This window comes from Gobio gobio (genome assembly GCF_949357685.1).
Source record: "Gobio gobio genome assembly, chromosome: 4".
Taxonomy (NCBI): Eukaryota; Metazoa; Chordata; class Actinopteri; order Cypriniformes; family Gobionidae; genus Gobio; species Gobio gobio.
The window spans coordinates 24,421,152-24,447,802 of record NC_137100.1 but is presented as its reverse complement, the minus strand read 5'-3'; the positions used below and the strand labels follow the sequence as shown (position 1 = coordinate 24,447,802).

Sequence of the window (26,651 nt, the reverse complement as noted above, 5' to 3'; positions counted from 1 at the left end):
TGTGAGATCTGTGGTGGAAATCTTTTATTTGATGTGAACATAAAACTGTTCGGAACGCAAACACGAAATCTCTGTATATAGGTCAGAAAAAAATATTTAGTAGCATTGCTTCGAGTTCATTGTATTTTCCCATAATAAAAAATAAAAAAAAACTTTCAAACAGGTTTTTTATGTTCCATAACACTTATTCCACTAGATGGCAGTGAATAATAAGAGAAAAAAGTCACAAAACTTAAATTTAGTTAAATAAATCATAATAAATAAAAATACAATAAAAAAAGAAGACAGCTTCTCTTGTATTTCTAGAAGCCTTGATGAGAGATTGCATGAGAGTTAACAATTCTGAAGGGAATAAGAGCTGACATTTTCATTTTTAAAAAGTTGTTTAATAAATGTAAAATCGTGAGTGAGAATGTACTGTATACAACCCATGACCTGAACTTTGTCATTAGTCCAAACAAGATTTTACTCTGGACACTGATCAGTGTAAAAACAAACAAGAAAACATTCAACTCAGCAAACAGAAACTAAAAAAATGCTACCTAGCAGCATGCCGCTAAGCAATGTCAACGCATTACAAAACTTAAAAAGTATTTTCTGATATTCTCTAAACACAATACACAAATACACAAATAAGACAGTCCCTAAGCTGACTCAATGCTCAAAAAATAGCAGGCTATATCAAGACCTATAGACACATCATACATAATAAGGAACAATGAAACGTGTGTCTTTCCATGTAGTCATGCATGGCCAGAATCTGCAGAACACTGTTGAGTCTAGGTAACAAATGTTCTTTTCTCTCTCCCAGTCTCCCTGTCCCCAGTGACACACAAATGAAAATATATCAGCCTGGGCCTCGCTTAGTACTCAATTTCATTAAAATTTTCAGAGAAGCCAGAGTATGGGATGCTGTCTCCAGGATCTAGAGAAGGAGAGAAAGAGAGAGTTTAACAATATAACCATAATATGTACAATATAATTGTAATTGCAAGGTCCCATATCACTGCTGCCTCAGTAAACAGAATCAGATAACTACAGTAACAGTATGTGATCCATCCATAGACAAACTCCAATGAGAACTGCACTAAAAAAAACACCTGCTGTTACTGCAGTGCAGTCAACTGACCTCACACAACCTACTGCAATACATCAAATAAAAGAAATCAGAGGATGAGGCGAAGCATGAATCACTGACACTTCCTTTTCAACCTTCAGGTATGTAGTTGAATTCACAAACTACAGCACACAAGAAGACATTTTTGTAACCAACCATTCATATGAATTACCTTTTAGAGAATAAAATTGGGTGGCAATGATGTGACACTAATTTTTTTTAATCATATCTATTAATCTAATCAAAAATATAAAATCCTTAATAATATACAAAAATATAAAAGACCTAAAAATGCAGTTCACACACACAATGACCTGAATAAACCACTTTTATGATGAGCATGTCTCCAATATTTTATTACATTTCATCTTGATCTTTTTTTGGGGGGGTAATACAACTGTCCTGATATCTTAAAGGTGCAGTGTGTAGTATTTATGAGGATCTATTGACAGAAATGCAAAATAATATACATAACTATGTTTTCAGTGGTGTATAAAGACCTTACATAATGTACCGTTAAGTTTGTATTACTTTAGATTGAGCCATTTTTACATACATACACTGCGGGTCCCCTTAAAGTGAAATCGTCATTTTGAATAGTCATGTTTCTACAGTAGCCCTAAACGGACAAACTTCTCTGCCGAGCGCGAGTCACTCTCTGCTCTCTCCGACGACGACATTTTTGTCCTGTGTCTGCCCCTGTAGCTTCTCTATGTGCTTTGAAAGGGAGGGGTGAGCGTTGTGTGATTGCAATTCACAACCTCACCACTAGATGCTGCTAAAATTCACACACTGCACCTTTAATAAAGAAAAAATTGTGGTTGAGGAGAGATATGACTGTAAAGCGGTTTGGGTGTACAGTAGTATAAATGCCTCATTTCATTTAATGGCACAGTATGTACGTTTTTGTTCATTTAAACAAAATAGTGTTGTCTCTGAGGCATGGTAAAAACATGGTACTCGTGGTAAATCACTTAAACAAGCGATTTAAACAATAAGACTAACCGTGTTGATATATAACAATGATCAGCTTTCTGTTGATAAATGTATCCAAACAGTTGCTCACCTGTCTAATAAAATACCTAATATATTAAAGCGTCTTTGGTGTTTCCATGGTTTCTACAGACAAGTGACACACGGACACGGTCCGTGTCCTGGTTAAAATGGCAGATTTTTCTGTATTTGATCATTGCTGGAAACTTTTAGGATAATGAAAGTACACAAGTCAACAAATATATAACATTATTCTAGTGTTTTTTGGATATTTTGATCTAAAAATCTTACATAAAATGCCTTTAATTTCATTTATTTTTAATTTAAAAGAATGAAATTCTTGAAAATATTGAAATAGTTTGGTAATCTTTTACTATATTATTATTATTACTACATGTGCTCCAAGAAATATGCAGAAAAATGTACAACAGGAAATTACATCATCGAGAGGACCCTCTCGTGACTGTGTCAAGAACAATAACTCCTAAAATATCAGATAATTTGACCTTTTTATGACATGGTAGCCATTTAAATAAAGTTTTACTTTGAAAAATAGATTTAAAAAACGTATTGTCGTTTTGGTACAAAATTGTTCTGTTCACTCACCTTTGCAAGGTCCCTTTTTAAACACAATATCATCGATTGCAATGTCGCTCCTTACTGAGGATCCTCTAATGGCTTCAAATATAATCTGCAAACAATTAGGGACACATTAGGGACACATTTCTCATGCAAAAAATGTAACACAGTGATCTTCAAAGTGACACTCCATCAGTTTCCCGGCACATCAAGAACCATCTTCTCAGTGATCAAATTGCTCTGATATGGACATTATAAAAGATGTTTTTCAAAGACATTTTCCAACAAGAAAGGGAGTAAGAGTGTGTCTCTAACCCAATGCCTTGTGTAACACTCGTAATCCACTGTGGCTTTCATCCAGGACACACTTTGTTCTCCTTGTCTTGTCCAAAGCAATCTCTCCTTGTCCCCCTTATGCAGCAGGACGCTCAGGGTGCCAGTGCCTGAGCCATACATGTGGTAGAAGAAGATCATACACTGAGGGCCGGTTGAACCCCTCAGCTCAGTGGACATCAGTTGGGCTGACTGCTTGGGTAACATGTGAGACGCCTCAATGTACATGAAGTAGCCTTGAAGTCAGAGCAGGAAAGACTTAGTGTGCACTGTCTCATGACAGCAGCAGTGTTAATAAAGCATTTCATGCTGAAGCATAAATCTGACTCACCTACCCCTAAGGTGTGGTCCCCCTTGGGTCCTGTGTAAGATGTGGGTGTCTGTCCTCTGATCCGCAACCAATGTCCTTTCTTAGTTTTCTTTTTCTGGGTGTAGCCGCAGTCCCCAGTTTCAAAGTTACAGTGTCCAGGAGGTGGATTTAAGGGTCCTAAAATGAGAACAAAAATGGTGACCTGTTTGAGGATAGTGAAGTTCAGCCATATTACATTATACATGAGTGAAATGGTTAAAAGCTTGTCTATTTCTATTCACCGCAGCCGGCACTGCCCATTTAATGTCTATGTTTGTGAGGGCAGATGTTCTCCATTGCCATGGAATATATGCCTATAAACAGAATATTTAAAAACCTTAGATGAGGGCCTTGCCCATTTCCTAAGCCACATTGTTTAAAACTGACAAGTAACTTCTGCCAAGCAACCTGTAAGTAATAGAGTTTACCCTTTAATAGAACAATCAGCTTCTTAAATCTTTTACAAGTCATGGGTCAAACACGAGGGGCCAGTTGTTCAAAGGTAAGCTGATCGGATTTTGGTTATCAGATTGGATCAGATCTTGAAGGGTTGTTCAAAAGGGAAAGAAGGAATCTGAAATCAGATTAGATCACAGAATCCAATCCTAGTTTTAATCTGGATCAAACCTTCAGTTTGTGTTGTTCAAAACTTGTCATTAGGATTTGGATAACTTTGATCCAAAAAAAAAACCAGGATTATCCTGATCCCAACAGGGGGTAGAGATTCCAGGAAGAAAATGTAGTAAAACTTTAAAACTGGTCAAAAAATACAATATTTGTATCATATAAAACACAAACACATATTGTTTTATTTTGCTCTTGATTAGTTAGGCTAATTGTTAAAGTAATACATTAGAAGTAGACATTAGGATACCTTTTAACCCTTTTAGTAGCCTACAGTCAAAGTAAAAAAAAGATCACCATGTCCCTTTAGGGGCTCCGTAGAGCACTAGTAATCCAGATTTGGTCATCTGAAAAGGTGTGTATCTAGATCAGGGGGTTCCAATCCAATTTTTCTTTGAAAAACCAGCACAAAAGTATTACCTGGATAGCAAAACATGGGATTTCCAAATCCAGATCATTTTGATCCAGATTAAATGTGTTGAACAACTGGCCCCATGTTATCGTTTGGACAATTCTACATATGGGGACAGTATTGGATGATCCCTCATGAGTCAATTTTATTATTAAAAGGAAGAACCAATATCTATCCAAGCAAAACTTTTACTTCATGCTTATTATATATATATATATATATATGAACGGAAAAGCATTCATTATATCTTTAGTTGTTCTCCAGTGAGCATGTGGAAATATGTACATAATAAATTAATGTTTGTGAGGATGTTTGACCACAACTCCTTAGCACTATTCAGATGGTAATTTATTCTCAGAGTGACGTTTGTAAATATTATTGTGGATGGTTTTTGAAATTTCTTGTGGATGGTGTGAGGAAAAAAAGCTGGAATTAACTTACACCATGTAAGACAATTACCATCCGAATAGGGCTTTTGCCACAGTTTAAAGGGTAGAAGTACCTGTATTAACTCGACAGTCTCCAAGGGTCACTGAGATGTCATCGAGAGACACAAGTCCACAGTCCCAGAAGTTTCTGCAGATGCTGACAAATGCTACCTTAAAGGCAAGTTAAAAAAAAGTTCCATGATGACAAATGAAGCTAAAATAGAGAGATCATTGTTGAGTAGTTCTATATTTATGTAATATAGCACATCATTTTACTAATTAAATATTTATTAAAGGTACAATTTTTAACTTTTATTTTGTTCAAAATTAACAACATTTAAATAATGAGTCAATCATCAATCCTTCTTCCAAAATCTGTTTTTGTCTTGCCATGATTCACTATGGTAAACATACGTTTTTATATTTTAGTCCTATCAGGATGGTGTTTGTGGGAAATATGTCATTCGCATGTGTGTGACTCTCGTCATATCCGTAAATAGAGAAAAGCAGCTCCGGCTACTGTGACGTGTGTATTGTGTGACGTGTGTATTGTGTGTTGTCTCAACGAGGGAGAAAAGTTGATGGGGAGCAGCTAAATCTCGAACCTCTGGGAATCACCTGTTACAAAAAAAACAGTATAGAGTCTGTTGGCAAAAAGAGAATGTGACAGAGCTCGTAATAAAACGAGAATCAACATTGACATGGCTTTTCTGAGATGACAAGAACTGAGGGATTTTAAAGTGCCCCATTTTGCTTTTTCGAATATTACCTTTCATGCAGTGTTTAATGTACAGTAGCTGTTTGTGAATGTAAATGATCTGCAAAGGTGTGAAGCTGAAAGTGCACGATAAATAAAGGTATTGTTGCCCCAAAGAAAGAATCGACTCTGAACCGCCTACTAGTCTACTTTGACCCTCAAACGCTGTAGCTGGTTTGTGTTGTGTACATGTCGTGAAGATGCTGTTTTCTGCCCTGCAAAAGCAAATTCTCTTTGTAAACACTTCCAAAGGATGAGGATGTAAAGAGGCAGTAGTTAAAAATTACCACAGCGATACAACAGCAGTTTAACATTTTGAAGATTTCTTCTCAAATCTCTGAGGTCTAAATAGGATTTACAAAACGCTTATCTATTAAAGATGGGTCAGTACACACTTTATTTGGACCAACTTGCTCCTCAGAATCACAACCTGTAAGTATGATTAATTGTTGATGTATATATATTTTTTACCGGGTGTTCAAAATTCGTAGTTTTGTGTTTTATATTGTGTAGGTTTATGCCTAAGCTGAAATACTTCTGCTAGTCAAGTGTGGGCCACTATTCCCTAAACAGTGTCCATTAATGCAGATTATCTGTTCTTACTACTTTGAGTAATGATAAAGGCAAAATTTGTTTTACAAACTTTAATGTTACATCCGTCATTCAAGTTAGTGCTCAGGTTAACATTTGTACTGTTATTGATACAGTTAATGATACAGTTCCCACATGTGCACTGCAATAAATTAGAAATATACACATTGGCTTGTTGATGGACATACTCTTGTTAATGCTGAAGGTGAGGAATTACAGCTGCAACATCTCATAATGTACCTCAAACTGAGTAGTGTATCACTGAGAAACATCCTGCTCAAGTCGTCCTTGCGATGGAGGTTCTGATTGAATAACTATTTATTCCAATGTTTCATCATCAGACTCGCGCTCGGATTGATATGGTAAAATCGATGTCATTGTTACTGTCTTCACAGTGTGTACAATCGCTGAGCTTTAGGAAGCCTCTGGAGCTGAGGTTCAGTCATGGCAATGGGGCGTTTTGTTTGGTGCTGTAAGCAGTAGACCAATCACAACAGACTGGGCCATCTGGCCAATCGGAGCAGAGTAGGCTCATGGAAAGGAGGGATTTAGAGATCAGAAGAGTCATTTGAGAATCATTGAAAAATGTGGTGATGTTGAATGTATATTATGAGAAAATGATGTGAATTCTCAATTCTTTGATGTGCATAAATCTGTTATAGGAGACCTCCAAAAATTAATTAAGAACCTTTTGCTTTAATAGCAAAACAGGTGCACTTTCAAATGTAAAAGCGACGCTTTTTATTGAACATATAAATTGCCATGTGTAGTTCTCTAAAAGAGTTAAAGCATTATCTGTTGTGAAGGGTCATTTCATTATGGTTGTTGTAGCGCTGTGCTGGGATTCATTTTCAAGGAAGTACCGTGTCTATAAATGGGTATTAGACTTCGATGGGCTTCAAGCTGCTTTGATTTGGACCTTCAACATTTTGTTTGCCATGGAAGTCAATGGAGTGGAGAAAAATCCTGGAATGTTTGGACTGAATGTTTTGTGAACAGTAGGATCTCCATATTCATCCACACAGTCACACAGAGCCGAAGCACGACCAAAACAATGTTCTTCTGCAAAATGCATGCAGTTTCGTTTTTTTTAACCGCTAGAGGGCCTAAGGATACATAGTGTACCTTTAAAAGGTACTTGAATAGTTATAGACATCATAAGCAACGTTATTTTTATTTAACATTTATAGAACTCAATTTAAAACTCTTTGATTTTTCTGTGGTTTTTCTCTTAAATGGCTTTGACATTTTGAGGAAGCAAAGTATTCCACAAATGGAAGCTCTAATAATGGGGTTTTGATGTGGTTTGCCTGTAGACAGACACTCCATTCAAAAGAGTCTTGCTCTTCAGTAATCAGAACTGAGATCCCTGAGATTATAACAGGAATTCACAAACGGGGTGACCCAAAGTGCAGGACAAGATTTGTTAGGGCTTATCATTTTGAAGTGACAAGAAAATGCTTTACTAAAATAAAAAAGTATTAAAACTGAATTTGTACTTATCATTCAGGACAACGTCCTTCTATCACCTCTAATCTGAAGAACACTTAACCCTTCATGCTGTTCATAATAACTTCATTTACACAACTCTCCAAAAATTTGTTTCTTAATTTTTAAATATTTTTAAATAAGTCAAAAATACAATAAAACGGCTATATTGTAAAATATTATGAAAAAATGTAAATAAACTATTTTCTATTTAAATACTGTATATACATATTACAATTAATTTATTTGTGTTATAGCAAAGCTGAATTTTCAGCATCATTACTCCAGTCCTCAGTGTCGCATGATCCTTCAGAAATCATTTTAATATGCTGATTTGATGTTCAAGAAACATTATTATCGATGTTGAAAACAGTTGTGCTTATTGAAGTAGAAATCTTTTGTAACATTATAAATGCCTTTACTGTCACTTATTTACTAATTTAATGCATCCTTGCAGGATAAAAGTATTCTTTCTTTTTTTTAAATCTTACTGACCCCAACATTTTTAACTGAGGTATATACCGTATATAAAATTAACAGCAGTCATGTTCATCAACAGAACCCAGTCTTGAAGAAACACATATTTACCAAAAATCCATTCGTTTTACACTTACCTTAGTAGACATGGGCTTTAAGTAGGTGACTTCCACCTCTGTCCAAACATCTCTAGACCTCTCAGACACGGTCCAGATTTTCTCCTGAGCTATGTTGTTTTCATCATAGATATAGAGAGCCAGAGCATTATCTAATTTCATGAAGCCATGCAAGGCATAGTAGAACCTGAGGCAGTATTTATGGTTCCCTGGCAGGGACGGCCCAAAAAGACGACCCACATACCCTGGACGAGAGGTATAACGAGTGTTGGTCAGCAGAAAAGACCCTGTGGAAGAGATAAATACATTTAAAAAAAAAATAGTCATATGATCGTCTTTGATCATATTAATAGTTATTTATTATGAGTACTGATAAAGTAAAACTAAATATGCATGAAATAGAAGTAAACCCATTAAAACAACTGTATGAATAGAGTCTAAAAGTGTGATTTTAACCACAAAGCATTACTGATTAAGCTAGTACATATTTTTTATGTTACAAATTTGGTGATTTGATGAAAATCACAGTCTCACCAGTGCCAGTGGTGTGATCACCGATGCGGTAAACATTTGGTTTCACAGAGACCCTGTTCCACACTGAACCTCCGTTCTGTTCCTGATAATACTGACACAGGCCCTCCTCAAAGTCACAGTGTGCAACAGAGGGGTCAAATGCTGGCTCTGAAACATGAGTCACATGAAACAAATTCACATCATGAACATCTCCCACATGCACAGACTTTCTGTTAAATGTATGTAAACTGCTGACTAAATGGAAAGTCGATGTGGTTGCTACATAACAGGGCAACAAGAAGAAAATTCCCTTTTAAACAGCCACTTGTGGGCTGTTTTAGGCTGTAGGGTACAAAGCTGAAGGCCCCTCTGAAAAAAACGGGACTTGTTTCTATCCAAAAGTATATGATGGTGGAAAAATATATTTCTTGTCATTGAATATTGTTGGAGTAACATCATTTTTGTAAAAGTAAGACATTTGTTTTTAATATAGGTAGCTTTATTCAAGGGGACTTTTTACCTTAGTTCACCCAAAAAATGAAAATTCTGTCAACATTTACAACCCTAAAGTTCTTCTGCTGAACACAAAGGAAGATATTTGGAAGAATGTTTGTATCCAAGCAGATCTCAGCAGCAGTGTTTTTCCCCCACTATGGTAGTCATTGGCTGCCGAGATCTACTTTGTCCAAATATCTTCCTTTGTGTTCAGTAGAAGACAGACATTTATACAGGTTTGGAACAACGTGAGCGTGACTAAATGATGACAGAATTTCCATTTTTGGGTGAAATATCCCTTTAAATTCCATCCTTTCACTTATTCAACAAATACTGACAAATTATTGATTCACTGAAAATCATAAATACGTTTTTTTTTTTTATCTCACAATATACAGTATATAACAATTGCATAGGTTCTCATTAGCTACATAAATCAAAAAATGTTGGCCTGATTTCACAGGGAAGTGTAACTATTTTGAGTTGGCGATTTCGTGTGAATTTGTACAATGTAAAAGAAAAGGCCCCCTCCATTGCAACCTATAACTATTCATGGGACAGTCATTGAGACAGTGGAGGAGTATAAGTATCTAGGCACTATTATTGATCACAAACTCACCTGGTCTTCTAACACATTGGCACAATACTCAAAAGCACAGCAAAGGCTTCATTTTTTAAGGAAATTGCGCAGTTTTAATGCAGACACCACAACTCTGACATTGTTTTATTTAACTTTTATTCAGAGTGTGGTGACTTTCGCCATCCAGTGCTGGGGGGGGTGCTCTTTCTGTCCAAAACAGAAACATGCTGGACAGGGTGACTAAGATGGGCAGGAAAATCACTGGATCCGAAATAAAAAACATAACTGAACAGTATACCCTCAATCTGGCCCTGAGGATACTGGATGATCCATCCCACCCACTTTTTTCAGAGTTTTCCCCCCTGCCCTCTGGACGTAGATTCAGAATGCCCCGGACTAAAACCAAACGTGCCATTATATCTTTTGTGCCAAGGAGCATACAGTTACTGAACAAATCAAGCTCAGGCACATAGATATTTTAAATGTGCACCTTTTACCATTTATTATTTATTTAATTTTATGCATTTTTAGCTACTGGACTGATGCGCTGTCATTACTGTGTTGATCTTGTTGTTGTTGATGTCAATGTTCTGTATTCTTTACGTCCTCAATGTGGTTAGATGTTTGTTGTGTCTTTTCTTTTACTATTTATCTATTGTTATTTATTGTTGTTTGTGCTTAAATGTTCAATGTGGCTCCACTGAGTGCAAGACAAATTCCCCTCGGGGCAATAAAGGTTCATTCAATGTGAATCGAACCAAAACATACTTTTTTTTTTTAAAGTATGAAGGTCCACCCCTTAACATAACCGTCAGTAGGGTGTACACAGATCATATAAACCGTACAAATGAGATTGTATGAATTCAAATGAATTATCCTAGCCTGACAAGCCAGACCCACATCAAGATGTTGGGTCTGGAAACTCACCATTTACAGGGTTCAATCCGAGGGGCGGGATAAACGGTTGTCTTTCAAATTCCCTCTGCACACAATTGGATAGCGACATGAGCGCCACAACCAACCAGAGCGAAGAAGAAGGTGAAGCCGAGCTAACGTTAGTTGATAGACTTTCGCCGTATCCGGTAGGCAAAACTTCGAACTTATCTTATTTTCTTAAGAATGACTTCAGTGCCGTTCTTGTTGTCATTCGATAATCAAAAAGGTCTTTTACCATGAGGCTTTAGCCCAGTTGTACCCTAAGTATTAAAGGTGCAGTAAGCGGTTTCTGAGAAATGTTGTTTGAAAACTGAAATCAACACCCAAACAAACTATTTTGTGTATATTTGTGTCTGTTCTGTGTGTGCTGAAAAAAAAATTGTGTTTGTACATAGTTGAGGGAGGAGTAAGGGTGAGCAAGTGGGACATTTGTAGGCTGCGTCCGAAACTCTCTTGAGTAGGTACTTATTTTGAATAAGTAATTACTTCACAACCGCTAAAAAGTATCTTCTGAATGTGTGTAGTATGAATATAATCTGGATGTATTACATTCGCCATGTTGTCATTATTATGTGACCTGTCAGTTACCACGCTTCACTGCCATTAATAAATCATGCTTATGTCTGCTGTTGAATCAAGGCTGATTCAACAATACTTGGTCATTGCCTGAATTGCATAGCATGTTGGTTATTTTGGGGGCAGAGCAATGAAGGGAGGGATGTGTTTCTTTTCGGTAGGGATCTGTTTGTTTGGGTGTGGATTTCAAATATCAGCAGTGTTTCTCAGAAATCGCTTAATGTACCTTTAAGTGTCTACAGAATTCCAATCAAAAAGACATGTCTACAAAAGGGGTATCATATGTTTACAAGGTTACAGTGACTGTTGAAATGAAACCATAAAACTTGCTAGTGGTTTCGAGCTCTGTAAACAGCTGTATTGTGATGCTTGGGATTATCCACAGTTGCATAAGGCATGTTAGTGCTTATTATGCAACAGAACCACACTGACCTGTCTCGGTGTGGCAAAACTCTGAGGAGAAAGAAATGTCATCCAGAGCAACATATCCACCACGGGCACTGTTGAACGCCACCTCAAACACCACCTAGTAAACCAAATACACCAATCAATCTAAATTAGACAAATGAAGTGCCAAACATGAAGGGAACAACAGTCCCCAAAATGATTAACTCTGAATTAAAACGGAAAAAAAGTTTTAAATGGATTTAGTTTGTAACTCAGTGTAAAAGTAATTCAAAAACACTAAAAGGTACAAAGAATGGTGCATTAGCCTTAATAACACTTCAGACGGTGAACTCATCTCCTGGAGAGAATCTCCAGACTGCACACACACTCCCACTCTCATTATTTACATTGTCTCCCAGAGCTGGCTGCTCACACTCAAACATGGCAGCCACAGCGCTAGCTCTTCACTTCATGTTTATACTATTCCTACAGATGCAAAATAAACACTCTTTTCTCCCCAGTACAGAGATGACGTTATGTATGGTTTTAAATAGATCACACTTTGAACTATATTTGGAAATTACCAAAGGTATCTCTAACCATTTTTACAGTTCATAATCAAAGCAGTTTTCAGCAAAACTATCTATACTTGATTTGGTTACAGAAAATATATATCTTTAAAATACATACTGACCCCAAACTTTTGAACGATATAGTCTGTGAGTTTTTTGCTGTTTTGTGGCAAAAATGTATGCTGCAAGTACGCATTAAATTGGGCGGTAAAGACCACAAGGCCCTTCAGAATTATTGCTTTGAATTTTTTTGTTTGCTATTATTGTTCAAAGCAGTAGCTTTTTTTCAATATTCTTTAAAAATAAATAGCAAGAACATTCAAAACAATCATTCTGAAGGACCATGTGATACTGAAGACTGGAGTACTGGCTGCTGAAAATTCAGCAAAATATTTTTTAAACGATAGTGTATATTAGTCTAAGTTAGTGACATTCGTTACTAACTGAATGTACATTAACTAATATTTGCTAATCCTATTATTGAAAATGATTGCAAAAGTGTTAGCCATTCATCTACTGGAGTTCAAAATATATTTATATAGAGGGTGTAAAGAACCCTTCATAGAACATTAATTCATAATTGTTTGACTTAAACTTGCCATCTATAGTATGACATAAGTCTGCACAACGTCTTATATATGTTAACCGTGCAATAAAAGAAGGCCCCTTTTATAAATAGGTGCTAGTCTTGTTAGGATAGTGTTCTTGAGTATACATGTGGGAACTACAGCTCTTAAGCCATGAAAGTGTATTTGCAAATGGCTTTGGTATATTTCGGGTAGTTGAAACTTGTAATATATATTAAGTAGACATACCATCTATTCTAAACAAAAGCTTACATATGGATAGTGTCAGCATGTGAATTTAGCCGGGGACAAGTCCAAGAGACCTTCTTTTTGCTCATGTTCTGCACTCCAGGTCACAGCAAATGTATGTATGCATTTACTGTGACCTGTAGTGCAGAAGATGAGTAAAATGATGTGAAGAAAAGGTCTCTTGGATTCACCTGTTTTGTTTCATTTGATTGAATTAACAGAAAATTGGGAGCCAGCAGATTTGTTTCAAATGATTTTTTTATTTCCCGATTTTCTTGACCTAAAATGCATGCATTTTTGACAATTTCTCTGTATAGTTTATTTTTGTTGGCCTCTCTAATGTCATCATACTGTCTCTCAAAATTGAACAATTCAGTGATACATAAAAACGTCACTGACCTCTAAAGGATGTGGTGCTTTAATATCCACTTGAACTAACTTCCAGTTTGAAGTTGCATACACATCAGGTCTCCATATCTCTTCATAGTGGCCCAACTGGTCCTTAGTGAAGACTGAGAAGAAATTCCCAATGGCTTGGTCCCTTTGATAGTAAAAGGACAAGCATCCTGCCATTGAAGTGGTAGTCATTGGCGACACCAACTTGGCCACCTCCTGGAAACTTTTAGCATAAACCGAGTCCACATACATGTAATGACCTAGTTCAGAGTGGAAAAATTAAACAAAGGATGGATTCACAAAGCACATTCCTCAGTGTAGGAGAGTAAGCAAGTTCCAAACCAAGAGAATTGTGGGTTGAGAAAAGCTATGGTCTTGTTGGTGAGCCTGGTATGATTCATTCCACCTCTTGACCTATTGTGCAGTATGAAGCTATTCTGTCAGTCTGTATTACCTCTCTCATTGTTCATGGTGTGGTCATCTGGGAGGTTTGACTGAGGATCCCGGGCCAAACTCCCCCCCACATACCAGTTCACATTGGGATTCCACTGATTACTGTAGCCACACAAGTGATGCTCCTCAAAGTTGCACTCTAAAACAGACCAAAAACAGATGGTTTTTGAAAAAGGAACAGGAACGTGTAACTGCATTTGCACAGTGGTTCTCAAAGAGTCAAGAGTGGTGTTAGAGCAAGGTACATTCAAATCTACCCTGTTAAAGGGTTAGTTCACCCAAAAATGAAAATTCTGTCATTAATTACTCACCCTCATGTCGTTGGACACCCGTAAGTCCTCCGTTCATATTCGGAACACAAATGGAGATATTTTAGTTGAAAGCTGATGGCTGAGAAAGGCTTCAATCAGGCCTCCATTGGCATTCAGTACATTGACACTTCCAAGATCCATGAAAGGCACTTAAAACGTCGTTACAAAGTCTATCTCACCACAGTGGCTCTACAATAATCTTACGATGCGACGACAATAGTTTTTGTGCGCAAAAAAAAATCAAAATAACACCTTTATCCAACTTGTTCTCGACTTCCGTGTATGCCTCCACGACGCATGCGCGAGAATATGACGCAGATCCGGCGTTCGGACATATGACCCAGAAGCGATTTGTTTACGAGCAGAGGAAGACGCGCGTGTCTAAGCTGTTGGATTCTACATTGATCGTGCTTTAGGTCTCGGCGTAGTGCTCAAAATGGGGCTTAAGTGTGTATTTCATGGATAGCCGAACACCGGCGCTACGTCATATTCTCGCGCATGCGTCGTGGAGGCATACACGGAAGTCGAGAACAAGTTGGATAAAGGTGTTATTTTGATTTTTTTTTGCGCACAAAAACTATTGTCATCGCATTGTATGATTATTGTAGAGCCACTGTGGTGAGATAGACTTTGTAACGACGTTTTAAGTGCCTTTCATGGATCTTGGAAGTGTCAATGTACTGAATGCCAATGGAGGCCTGTGTGAAGCCTTTCTCAGCCATCAGCTTTCAACTAAAATATCTTCATTTGTGTTCCGAATATGAACGGAGGTCTTACGGGTGTCGAACGACATGAGGGTGAGTAATTAATGACAGAATTTTCATTTTTGGGTGAACTAACCCTTTAACCAATGAGGTTTGTGTGTCTTATTTTCAGATGTATTTTTTAAGACAATTTCATTCTTTTTTTTTTTACACAATGCAATCAAATGAAATCAGAAGACTTGGAATGTAGCATATAAATGTTATGGGCTGCTATGGATGGTACTTTTATATGTTTTTTTAGTTTACAGCTACAATCACCCTACAAAAGTTAAATCTTTTGTGTTGTTGTTGTTGTTGTTATTCATTAATGTTACTCAATATATAAAGCTGGAACTAAATTCAGAAAATTAATGTTACAGCAGTTTTTCAATTAAAAATATTTAACATAATTGTAATAATTGTATGCTTCTGCTTTGGTTTCAGTTGTAAGCAGGGCTTGCCATTAACTTTTTTCCTCATCAGCCACTGTGGCTGGTTGTTAGTAGCCACTCAGCATTTTCACTGGTCACAATTTTGACACTATATAGGCTAGATCTTTTTAATATCTCATAATTTGGCAGCAGGTATATTAGGCTGATGTCACTTTAAGACCTGATGCATGGATCCATTACACATGCATTTTCTTTCTCAACTCTGTTTACGTTCTCTTAAAACATAACTGTGTTTACTGAATACCCACCAACTAAGACCGGCATTTTGACATTATTTTGTGTGTGACTGTTTAAAGGTGCAGTGTGTAATATTTATGAGGATCTATTGACGGAAATGCAATACAATATACATAGCTATGTTTTCAGTGGTGTATAAAGACCTTACATAATGAACCATAATATTTGTATTACCTTAGAATGACTGCTCTACCGAGCTTTATCTACTCTAAGCTGTCTCAGACGACAACATCTTTGTCCTGTGTCGGCCACCGTAGCTTCTCTATGTGGTCCAAAGGGAGGGGTGAGTGGTGGGTGGTTGCAATTCGCAACCTCACCACTAGATGCCACTAAAATGTACACAGTGCACCTTTAATTGCAATAAGGCAGCAGAAACTAACTCAAAATGGCTTTATGTGCATGCATTTTGAGTGAGAGCACAAAATCTGCGGGAGCGAGTAAAATTATGCGCAATATGCACAATCTCACGCCGAAATTCAAGTCCTGTAACACCGACAATATACTCACAAAGTGAGTGAGAGGAGGCGGGTTTGTGTGTCGACTTGTTGCAGAGGAGATGAGAGAGTGAGTGTGGTATCTTGTATCTATTTTGTATAAAACTAGTATTTCAACATCGATATGTTTCAGCATTTCATTATTATTGCATCATTTCAGATGCCTTTTTAAAAGACTACAATTGAAAAATAAATTTTTAAGATATATATAAAATTCAACCCACCAAAGCGGCTAGTAGGAGTGACTGCGTTACAAGCCACTGCTGAAATGCACCCGCATTAGGTGGGTTGGCGGGTGTTAATATCAAGCCCTGGTTGTGAGTATTGTTAATTATTAGATCAGATCAAATTACACTAAGGGTGGGGGGGGGTGGAAACGTTTTTCTACTTTCAAATTTGGATGTCTCAAAAAAAAAACTTTAAACCACTTTATTAGCATAACATGATGTTCCTGCACAAAGTTAGCTTTTTAAAGCATCAGGGATGCTGTGATCCATTGTACTGGTTAAGAGTATAAAATCTGAAGACTTACCTATACAATATCCAGGGATAATGTGTATTTCAAAAACAGCAACGCTATTTCCCATTCCTCTGCTGGGTTTAGCCTCAAATAATAGCTAAATGTCAAAAAGTAAAAAAACAAAGAGAAATCAAACAATTTGGGCTGTAACAGTTAAATATGCATTGACTGATGATGATTCAACTGTCAACAACAGTTTATTTTACTACCCAAAGCCTATAAAACAATCTTTATCTAACTCATTATGACAGGGCACAATCTCTTCACTCTCTTTCGGTGATTCTAAATCATAAATTAAACACAGCTTCAGTTTTACACACAGTCTAATTTTAGAGTAAATATAACATCAGAAGGTTTATATCTCATCTGAAGTAAAAACTAGCATAATAGATTCACTTTCTTTCCAGTCATAATTCATAACACTTGTTATTAAACAAAGTCAATTTCTATTCCTTTGTTTATAAAGGGCAATTATTACGCTCAGTCTATCTTTCCAAATGCAATTCCCAGAAATACAGAATTACTATTAGTGTAGTAAAATAGTACAAGTGCTTGTCTGATCAAGGGAGAGGCGTATCCACTGTAGTATTTACAAAGGGCTCTTTTATTCACTCAGCTCCACTCAAACCCTCTTTTACGCTAATGGTCCTCTAGCAAACTATGAATAGTCTTGACTACATTATATCACTTACACAACCCTCTTGTTTCCTTACTTTGCATTAAAACACAGAAGAGACTGTGCCCTGTCAGGCAGATACCTGGTAAGCCCCAGACATATTACGGAGGTCCACGCTGGCAATGAGCCAACTGTCTGAGGATTTCTCCGCCGTCCATAACATGTAGTCAAAGTTCTCGCCCTCGGGTCGTAAGTGCAGTTGAAGAGAACCTGAGCCTGAGATCTGATAGACCAACCGCACACAGCTCCAGTCTCTGAGCTCCAGCTCTGGGCTGACCAGGACATACTTTTCTTTCTCACCTAAAGATGATGAATCTGCTGTGATAAAGCGACCTGAAAGAATCAGAGTCATAATTTCAATACCGGTGAGAACATTTGTGCAGAAATGCATGTGTCCAAGTCTAAGAACAGAATAGAAACACTTCAAAAATGTAACATTCAGTTTACATTCCGTTCCGTTATTTTCATTGGAGGATATAACTCTGGATGAACTAAAGCCAAATCAATCTAATGATCCAGGGTCTCACAGCACAGGGTCATCAGTAATGAACAGCAACCTCTTAAAAGGAATGGGCGACTGTTTCACCATTTTAAACTGTCAAAAAACAGGTGTGATCTGTATCAGGTTCTCCAAAATGAAGTGCACTCAATCACAGCAAATGAAGACTCATGGGAGACTCAAATGTTAATTTAACAGTCCATTTAATCTTCTAACTTTAACAAAACGACTGTTTAGAGCACAGAAATAGGTTACGCTCACATTTAAACAGTTTATTAAAGAAGAAATATCAGCTGTCAGAAGTAAAGTAATCATATACGTTGTGAACGTATCCAATTTCCTCTTGTTTAATATGCATCAAACCCCGACATGATGTAAAAGTGTGTTTGCTGCCGTTAGCTTCAGTGATCTCTGATAGCTCCAGATGTTCTCATGGTGATTAATTCCAGGTGCCAGATGAAAACAATCCCTTTTTTTCTTCTCTCTTCATGACCTCTTGCAAAAACATACTCATTTTCTACACTTTGGTTTGGCCCTCTTTTGGGATCTCATATATTTAGTCCATGAACAAATACCAATCGTTAATATCCCACTTCTCTGGTGGCCATGACATCAGCTTCTGAGGTAGGTGTTTAAAATACTGAAGTCATGTCTTTTGTAAGGTCCATTGAAATTAGTCCTCATCTTGTGGAAACACAATGAATTCACAATAGACCAAAAAAGTACAGTCTTAACAACGTGCCGTCATTGTATAAACATAGTCACAAAGTCAGCATTTTCAGTGCTGGGTGCAAACACAAAAAATAAAAGGCTGGATTTAATTGCAAGCAGTGAACGTTTAATGAAAACAAACTCAAAATAACGCATCTTAGAATTCCAAAACACATGGAACAGAACAACCCACATAATCTAGACGAGAACGGACAATGAACTGAACAAACTCAGGGTTTAAATAACACAAGCTACGTCAAAAATAACATCAAACTAATCAACAAAATAGAGAACAAGGTGGCGAATTACAGAAACAATCTATTTTAGGTCTTAAAGGATTAGTTCACCCAAAAAGGAAAATTCTGTCATTAATTACTTACCCTCATGTCGTTCGACACCCGTAAGACCTCCGTTCATCTTCGGAACACAAATGAAGATATTTTAGTTGAAATCCGATGGCTCAGAAAGGCCCCCATTGGCACAATGCCGTTTACACTCTCAAGACCCATAAAAGATACTAAAGACGTCATTACAAAGTCCATCACACTACAGTGGTTCTACAATCATTTTATGAATCGACGAGAATAGTTTTTGTGCGCAAAAAAACTACTTATATAGTGATGACCGATTTCAAAACACTGCATCATGAAGCTTCGAAGCGTTATGAATCAGCGAGTCGATTCATGATTCGGATCGCGTAATCCAAACCGCTGAATCGACTCACTGATTCATAACGCTTCGAAGCTTCATGATGCAGTGTTTTGAAATCGGTCATCACTATATAAGTCGTTATTTAGGGGTTTTTTGCGCACAAAAACTATTCTCGTCGATTCATAAAATTATTGTAGAACCACTGTAGTGAGATGGACTTTGTAACGACGTCTTTAGTACCTTTTATGGGTCTTGAGAGTGTAAAGGGCCTTTCTGAGCCATCGGATTTCAACTAAAATATCTTCATTTGTGTTCCGAAGATGAGGTCTTACGGGTGTCGAACGACATGAGGGTAAGCAATTAATGATAGAATTTTCATTTTTGGGTGAACTAAGCCTTTAACTTAAGATATGATAAGTTAATTTAGGATTTTTCACCATTTCGTATTACAGAAGCAAATATTAACTTGATTTAGGATTCTTATCCTATCTTACAAAATCTCATCTTATCTGTAGTTAGGAAATCGTAAACCGCTCTATCGAGTTCGGTAATCAACTGTCAGGTCTGTTACCAAGCAACCAACAATGCGCAAACTGCTTCTGAGGTAAACCTAAAATCAAAATGGAGAAACAACGGCGTGCTTTTAATTTCAGTGCGGCAGAGACGGAAATTTTAATAAGCTGTTAAAAAGTGAAATCCTGTTTTATAATACGCCTTTTGCAACAAAAAAAAAGTAAGCGCAAACTTTGCACAAACGTTCGTCAAGTTCGCTGTCCATTGTAGTTTTTTCCTCCTGTTTCAAGCGTGTTATTTTTGAATGGCTTTCCTTTCTTCTTCTTTGACGACTGTGCACAGTACAGTGTGTATTGCCACCTAGTGGACTCTTCTGTCTTTCTTACACTGTTGTACGTGCACAACCCGCATGCTGCCCAATTTTAGAGGCTGTGCGAACGGTGCGCGTACAACAGCGGGGTGTGCGGGACATCTGCAAAACCCTCCTGATGACAAAAAAATAATGCCATGTGGACGGTGCGTGGACGCGGACGGCTGAAGTATACTGTGGGCAAAACACTGAATGGTCTGCACAGCGCCACTTAAAGTCGAACACACCTTAAATCTGCAGTGGTCAGGTGGTACAGTGGCCACATGGTACTCAGAAAATTGCGGCTTTTTACAGTGTGCAGTCGTCAAAGAAGAAGAAAGGAAAGAGCGATTTAAAAAAAAACACGCTTGAAACAGGAGGAAAACACAATGGACAGCGAACTTGACAAACGTTTGTGCGAAGTTTGTGCGTTGTTGTTTCTTCTGAACTGTGTTGCAATGGTTGATCCACTACATTTCTTCTTCGATCCTGCCTAGCAAATGTCCTGTTGATGACACGACTCAGTGCTGCCCTCCGATGTCTGGTAGAGTATAAAAAAAATTACTGTGCATGTGTCGAACTCAGCCATCCATCTGCGGTTGAGTATACTTTGAAAACTGTGTGGACACGACTGTGCACGAGACACGTCCGGGGCTTTAGACATCAAAGTAGCGCGAGAGAGATCTGAACGGAACTTTATTTACAGTAACATGGCATGAACGCAGCATTTGTTGGGGGTTTGGGCCAGTGTGGCCACCTTGTAGACAAACTAGTGCATAAAAATTCAAGGCGCACATGCAAGCTGAGCATACAAACTAACCGTGTTTAGAAAAATCTGGCTGCATGTGTAGAGTATGTGCATACTATGATGATGAAATTACGTCACGCACACTGTATACAGCACAGAGTATAATTAATTTCTGACACAAACTTTTTTCAAAGTACCCAATTTGATAGCGTGCAGCACTAGAAAGTTTCATCTTTGTCCACAGTCTGTGCCATTTCTCTCCAGAAATGATCTCTTAACCCCCTCACAAAAGTGCTTGTCAACACGGGCACATATTGGTGTTGTTCCATCTCCTGTTTCTTTTTCTACTGTATTGAAATTGAATTGAATTGAAATAATTTATTGTCATTGTATTTGCATACAACGAAATTTGGCCCGAGCCCATGTTGGCATCTTAATTCAAGCATATTGATGATGAAATCACGCACACTGTATGCATATAGTGTTCACATAAAAAAAAAAATATATATATATACTTTGGGATTAACCTAGTGTTCGCTTAAAAACGAAAATATTATCCATAAAAATATCCAGAGATAGCATTTCTATAGCAAGTAGTGGGGAAATTATTCTGCATGAAATGTTTGGAGGGTTTTTTTTCTCAGCATTTAGAGAAGAAACAAATAAAGGATAACATGCAATCCTCCAGAACACTCAAAACTCATTGCAGCAGCTGTTATTCAATAAGTGTGAAGGAGATCTGGCTGGAAGTAGCCCACCTCAGTCTGATTCTTCATAAAAAGGGTTAAATGTTTATATGAACTCTTTGAATGTCTGCTGTGCCTCTTCAAATGCCTAAATGATTTCTACAGCTGCTGGAGAAACAAGGTTAGCAGATCACCAGATTCAGTTCTTTCTCATCATTTCTGTCTCCTTCTGGAAATGTTTTCTAGTTTTTTGCCTGCATGGATTTTTAATATATAAATATGATAAATACTCTAAATGGCATGATTTTCTATGATATAATCATAGCAAAGGGTGGGCACATTGATACACATTAACCAAGGCATACATCTTTTTTTATAAAACAACAGAAAATGTATTTGGCAAGTAGATCATCGTCTGAATTCATTCATTAAAAGTTTAGTAAAGTTCTTTCATTTTCCTAAATCTAAGAAGTCTGTCTCTGCTGTGTTTCCACTGCAAAGTCAGTGTTGTCTAGGAAACCAAACAGAGACACACATTTGCTGCCCAGTCTTGTTTTATTGACCTGTGGGGAAAAACTCACTCCACAGGCAGGAGACAGTTGTCAACCAGACAACTGCCCAGGGTACGTTCACTGGATTACACTTCTTTCATCATACTTCGGTCAACAGTCATTCTAAAGCATCTCCTCTGTTTTCCCCTCAACAGCTGAGCCCATCCAGTTGTTCACCAGCCATCATAGTTTTCGGCAGAGGACAGAAACAGTGATAACAAAGCTTATTTTTAGAACATAGCCCAGACAGTTACGGTAAGTGCTCGTTGAGCTTAAAGTATAATAATATTAAAGTTAATACAAAGAGAAGTAACAAACAAGATAAAAAAGGTTTCCTGCAACATGTGTCTCTTGGTGGACTGAGAAGAGTTATAGCCTGCATGATCTGTGAAACATCTCTGGCCAGTGTGCATCATAAAGGCCGATTAACAATCTATGGAAGTCCTTAGTTCTGATGAACAGAGAGTAGATAATGCCCTGTCATGTAGAGCAGGCTCACTAAATGAAGTGCAGATGTGCAACCATTAAGCCTTAAACACTGAAGAAAGTAGGGCAGCACTTTTTATATTGCATTTCAAAACATTCACAATTCCTTAACCAGTTATAACAAAGTATACAGGGTGCGCATGGAATCAAGTACCCATAACCAGTGCTCATGAAGAGATAAAGATTTTAAAACAAACTGGCATCATGCATCCTCAGAATGTCTTGTTGTCTGTGGTGGTCAGAAGGTCAATTAGTCAAAATGGGTGATGCCAGACTGTTTAATTGATTTACAGCTTCAAAACGCATGGAACAATGTGTGCCAAGTTTCATATGCTTGCATTTTGTATGCTATTTTCCGAATATTCGACTAAAGAAAATGTGAATGTGTGCATTTCCACTATGTTAGGCGCATTATATCTTGAGGGTACCTCTTTTTATTAAATGCTGCTCGGAGATGGAGAAGAATTGATTAAGTATCTCACATGAAGGCTCAAACGACTGCTGTGCTTATACGCCGGTGTAAAATCCTAAACTTTTGAATTCCGTAAGGATGTCAAGGGCTATGTTGGAAGAATTGTGTGCCAACTTTTTGTTGGGCCTAATGCATAATCTCATAGTGTTTTACATGCACAAATGGTCACAACACGTCATCATTATGCGAATAAACTGTTTCCATCACCTTAATGCCATTTGAACTAAAGCCAGGGACACACCAAGGCGACGGTCGGTCGTCGGGCAACGCCAGGCTGTTTTTAAGCGCTGACCGATTTAATTTTTACTGTGTTATCACACTGTTGCCTCTAGTCGGACGCTATCTGATTTTTTTGGGCCAATTCCACATGTAGAATCTGCATCTGTGATGTAAATTGTTGAGCAAGTAAATCAAAACTGAACAGACAGAAGGCTGTAATAATTTTACGTCATCTTACCTGAGCAACACTGCGCAAATATTTTCATAATAACATGAGCGGAGTGGAATAAAGAATGTGATCAGCGTGATTTATATTCAAAATGGTAAGCAAGCACTGCTTTGTTAATGGTTTGTATACCTGCAGTCTTTTTTAATGACAAATATAGATGAAAATATCTGCTTAAATAGACAGTTATCTCCTTCACACACAGGCGCAGAATGCGTGTGCTAGATGACAGTCGCCTGTAGTGTGTTCAGGTGCTGTTTTTTTTCGGCGACGCGAGACAACAACACAGTCAGCTTTCATCAGCGCTAGTTCTTTGCCGTCGGTTTGGTGTATCCGTACCTTAAAACATTTACATTTATGTATTTGGCAGACGCTTTTATCCAAAGCAACTTACATTGCATGCAAGGTACACATTTAACATTTTATCAGTTCTTGCTTTCCCTGGGAATCGAACCCATGACCTTGGCGTTGCTAGCACCATGCTCTACTGTTTGAGCTACAGGAAAGCGTACAAAACTCAAGATACTCAATCGGCATCTAGTACATTAAATGTCTATGTTAATTCTGAGAGTTTATTCGCATGTCAAGCGTTTCTATTCAGGATACGCGCATTTTCAAAATGGGTATCAATAGTTGTATGGAAACTCGACGGATTGCACGTAGAGCTCATAAATACAGCTTGTAAGATGGGAATTTTCTGATAGCGCCTACTTTTACCATATGACTGCTGTACCACCTGACTGCTGCAGATTCATTTAGGATATTGGCTGCATCTGAAAACTTAAAAATACTGCCTTCGGAAGACGTATTACAAGGTAGGAAGGAAGGCATCAAGGCACGTCCGAATCCAATATTAGATGCACTTCCTGTCTCCTGAGATAACTTCATCTGATCAATTTCCGAAGGCAGCATAGATGTATCCTTCACTGCCTTTGATATCCCACAATCCTGTGCGTTATATTCTGTGACAGGTGAGCTAGAAAAATTAAGTTGTCATTTGGTTGCGGTTGGTGGTAAATTTGTGTGTAAAGTTTGTGTGTGAAAAGTTTTTGACCAACGTTTTTTCACTTCCGATGTCATTTCTAGCGAGAAATTAGTATTGTAGTAATTAAATATTTGCTTCGTTAGCCTATCACTAAAGCTCTCTTTATTTTGTCGTACACTCTAAAAAAAAAAAAGGTTCTATATGGCACCAAAAATAGTTCTTGGCTCGTAATCATAGGGGAACCTTTTTTAGTGCTATATAGCACCATTTTTGGTGCTTCAGTGGTTCTTCAGCGGTTCTTCAGAGGTTCTTCACCGGTTCTTCAGAGGTTCTTCACCGGTTCTTTGACTAAGGTGCTATATAGCACCTCTGAAGAACCACTGAAGCACCAAAATTGGTGCTATATAGCACTAAAAAAGGTTCCCCTATGATTACGAGACTTTTTTTTTAGAGTGTAGATTAAACCATTACGCTGCCATTACGCTGTTTTGTGAGATACTTTTGTACGCAAATGCTATTTGCAAAGTCATTGCCTATAAGGCAGCGAGGCAAGTCAGATGCATAGGTTTTCAGACACAACCAGTGTTGCCATCAAAGTGCATAATTTCCAGTCCAAGGATGTTCCGAATGGAGCATCAAGTGTTATTGCCATCTCGAGACTACAACATGGAATGGAGCATAAAAAGCAAACGTAGGCTACATATTATAGTGCCACCTAGTGTTCGATAGTTGTGTGTGAGTGAGTGAGTGAGTGAGTGAGTGAGTGAGTGAGTGAGTGAGTGAGTGAGTGAGTGAGTGTGTGTGTGTGTGTGTGTGTGTGTGTGTGTGTGTGTGTGTGTGTGTGTGTGTGTGTGTGTGTGTGTGTGTGTGTGTGTGTGTGTGTGTGTGTTCATGTTTTTCTATCCTGGTGGGGACTTCAACCTGAATGCACACTGACTCATGTGGACTCCTGTCACCGTGGAGTCCTAAATTGAGGTCCCCATGAGGAAATAAGCTTATAAGTAATTTTTATAATATTTTGTATTGTTTTGTTTTTTAAATGTAAAAATACAGAAAGTTTTCTGTGAAGGGCAGGTTTAGGGGTAGGTAGGGTTTGTAAGGGGATGGAATATACAGTTAGTACAATATAAAAACCATTATATCTATGGAGAGTCCCCACAAAGATAGTGAACCTGTGTGTGTGGCATGAAGCCTAATGATTTTGGAAACATCTTAAGTTTGAGATGTCTACAAGCTGATGACCAGACACTTTTAGGGCAGAAAAAGAATAATTTGCAAACCAGTAGCTACACCCCTTGGACCCTTCTCATACCTTCCTCGTTGATGGTCCAGGCAGCATAAGCGGGATCAGACGTGTAGCCGCAGCTGTCCGCGTCGAAACTGCAGGAGCCGCGCAAAAGCTGCGTCTGAGCCCGCGTAAGAAGAGCGACTGCTGAGAATGACATAACATCGGATAAACACTAAACTATAACATCTTAACGAGAATTAACTCGCTTTATTAGCGGAGATAAACGTGCAATTCAGCAACTAACAAGTCCACGTTGATGCAACAAAACTTGCACAAATCCAGTGAAGCATCATGCAAACAAACAATGACCGTTTTTCCATTAGGAAAAGTGATGACTTACCCAGAAGGGTTGAAAAGTGAAGCAAAGTCATGGCAAAAGTTGCAGGGATGCTGCTAGAGTGGAAGAGTGAAGGTCCACTAACGCAGATTGCGTACGCCAGCGTGAGCACACAGTGCACTGCGACCGCAGCATTCACTCCATGCTTTGACTCTGGCAGTGCTGAACAGACAGTGGGAGGAGGGAGTGGTTGTTGAGGTTTCTATTTCAGAACAGGGAATGGATCTCCTTTAGGTAAGGAGTTTGCCGCTGTGTAAACGAATGCAGAAATTATCAAATTCTTGCTCATCACAGACCTTAAATTACGCATAGTAGGCCTAGTATAGGCTGTATAGTGAAGAGATCATTAAATTGTGTTAAACAACAGTGCCGTTTGAATTGCATATTTAATAACTGAATAAAATTGCATGGTTTACTTAGTAAATGTTAGTGATATTAGGATCTGTTAACGGGTCATTTAACTGAAGACTTAGCTTTTCTTATGCCAATTCCAACAAACAGCATAGTCAG

At 37.9% G+C, this 26,651-nt stretch overlaps 1 protein-coding gene across 2 annotated transcripts; it reads right to left on the bottom strand.

Moving 5' to 3' along the window:
• Positions 1–10: 10 nt before the first annotated feature.
• On the bottom strand, positions 11–26,303 carry mamdc2a (MAM domain containing 2a). 2 transcript variants are annotated; one of them, XM_079814382.1, is made up of 14 exons: positions 26,145–26,292; positions 25,829–25,948; positions 17,503–17,753; positions 16,757–16,841; positions 13,989–14,126; positions 13,538–13,794; positions 11,797–11,890; positions 8,799–8,945; positions 8,286–8,551; positions 4,910–5,006; positions 3,354–3,509; positions 3,005–3,258; positions 2,717–2,801; positions 11–925 (listed from the first exon to the last, which is right to left on the bottom strand). In XM_079814382.1, the coding sequence occupies exons 1-14, from the start codon at positions 26,173–26,175 to the stop codon at positions 864–866; spliced, it is 2,043 nt and encodes a 680-aa protein (XP_079670508.1). In that variant the 5' UTR covers positions 26,176–26,292; the 3' UTR covers positions 11–863. The 2 variants fall into 2 exon arrangements, with proteins under 2 accessions (XP_079670508.1, XP_079670509.1); XM_079814383.1 differs by having other exon boundaries at positions 157–925; positions 25,829–25,945; positions 26,145–26,303.
• Positions 26,304–26,651: the final 348 nt, after the last annotated feature.

Coding starts and splice junctions, on each gene's coding strand:
- mamdc2a (XM_079814382.1), bottom strand. CDS start 26,175: ATGACTTTGCTTCACTTTTCAACCCTTCTGG. Junction 17,754..25,828: donor CTGGACCATCAACGAGGAAG/GTATGAGAAGGG, acceptor TGATTCTTTCAG/GTCGCTTTATCACAGCAGAT. Junction 8,552..8,798: donor TGATCACACCACTGGCACTG/GTGAGACTGTGA, acceptor TCTCTTCCACAG/GGTCTTTTCTGCTGACCAAC.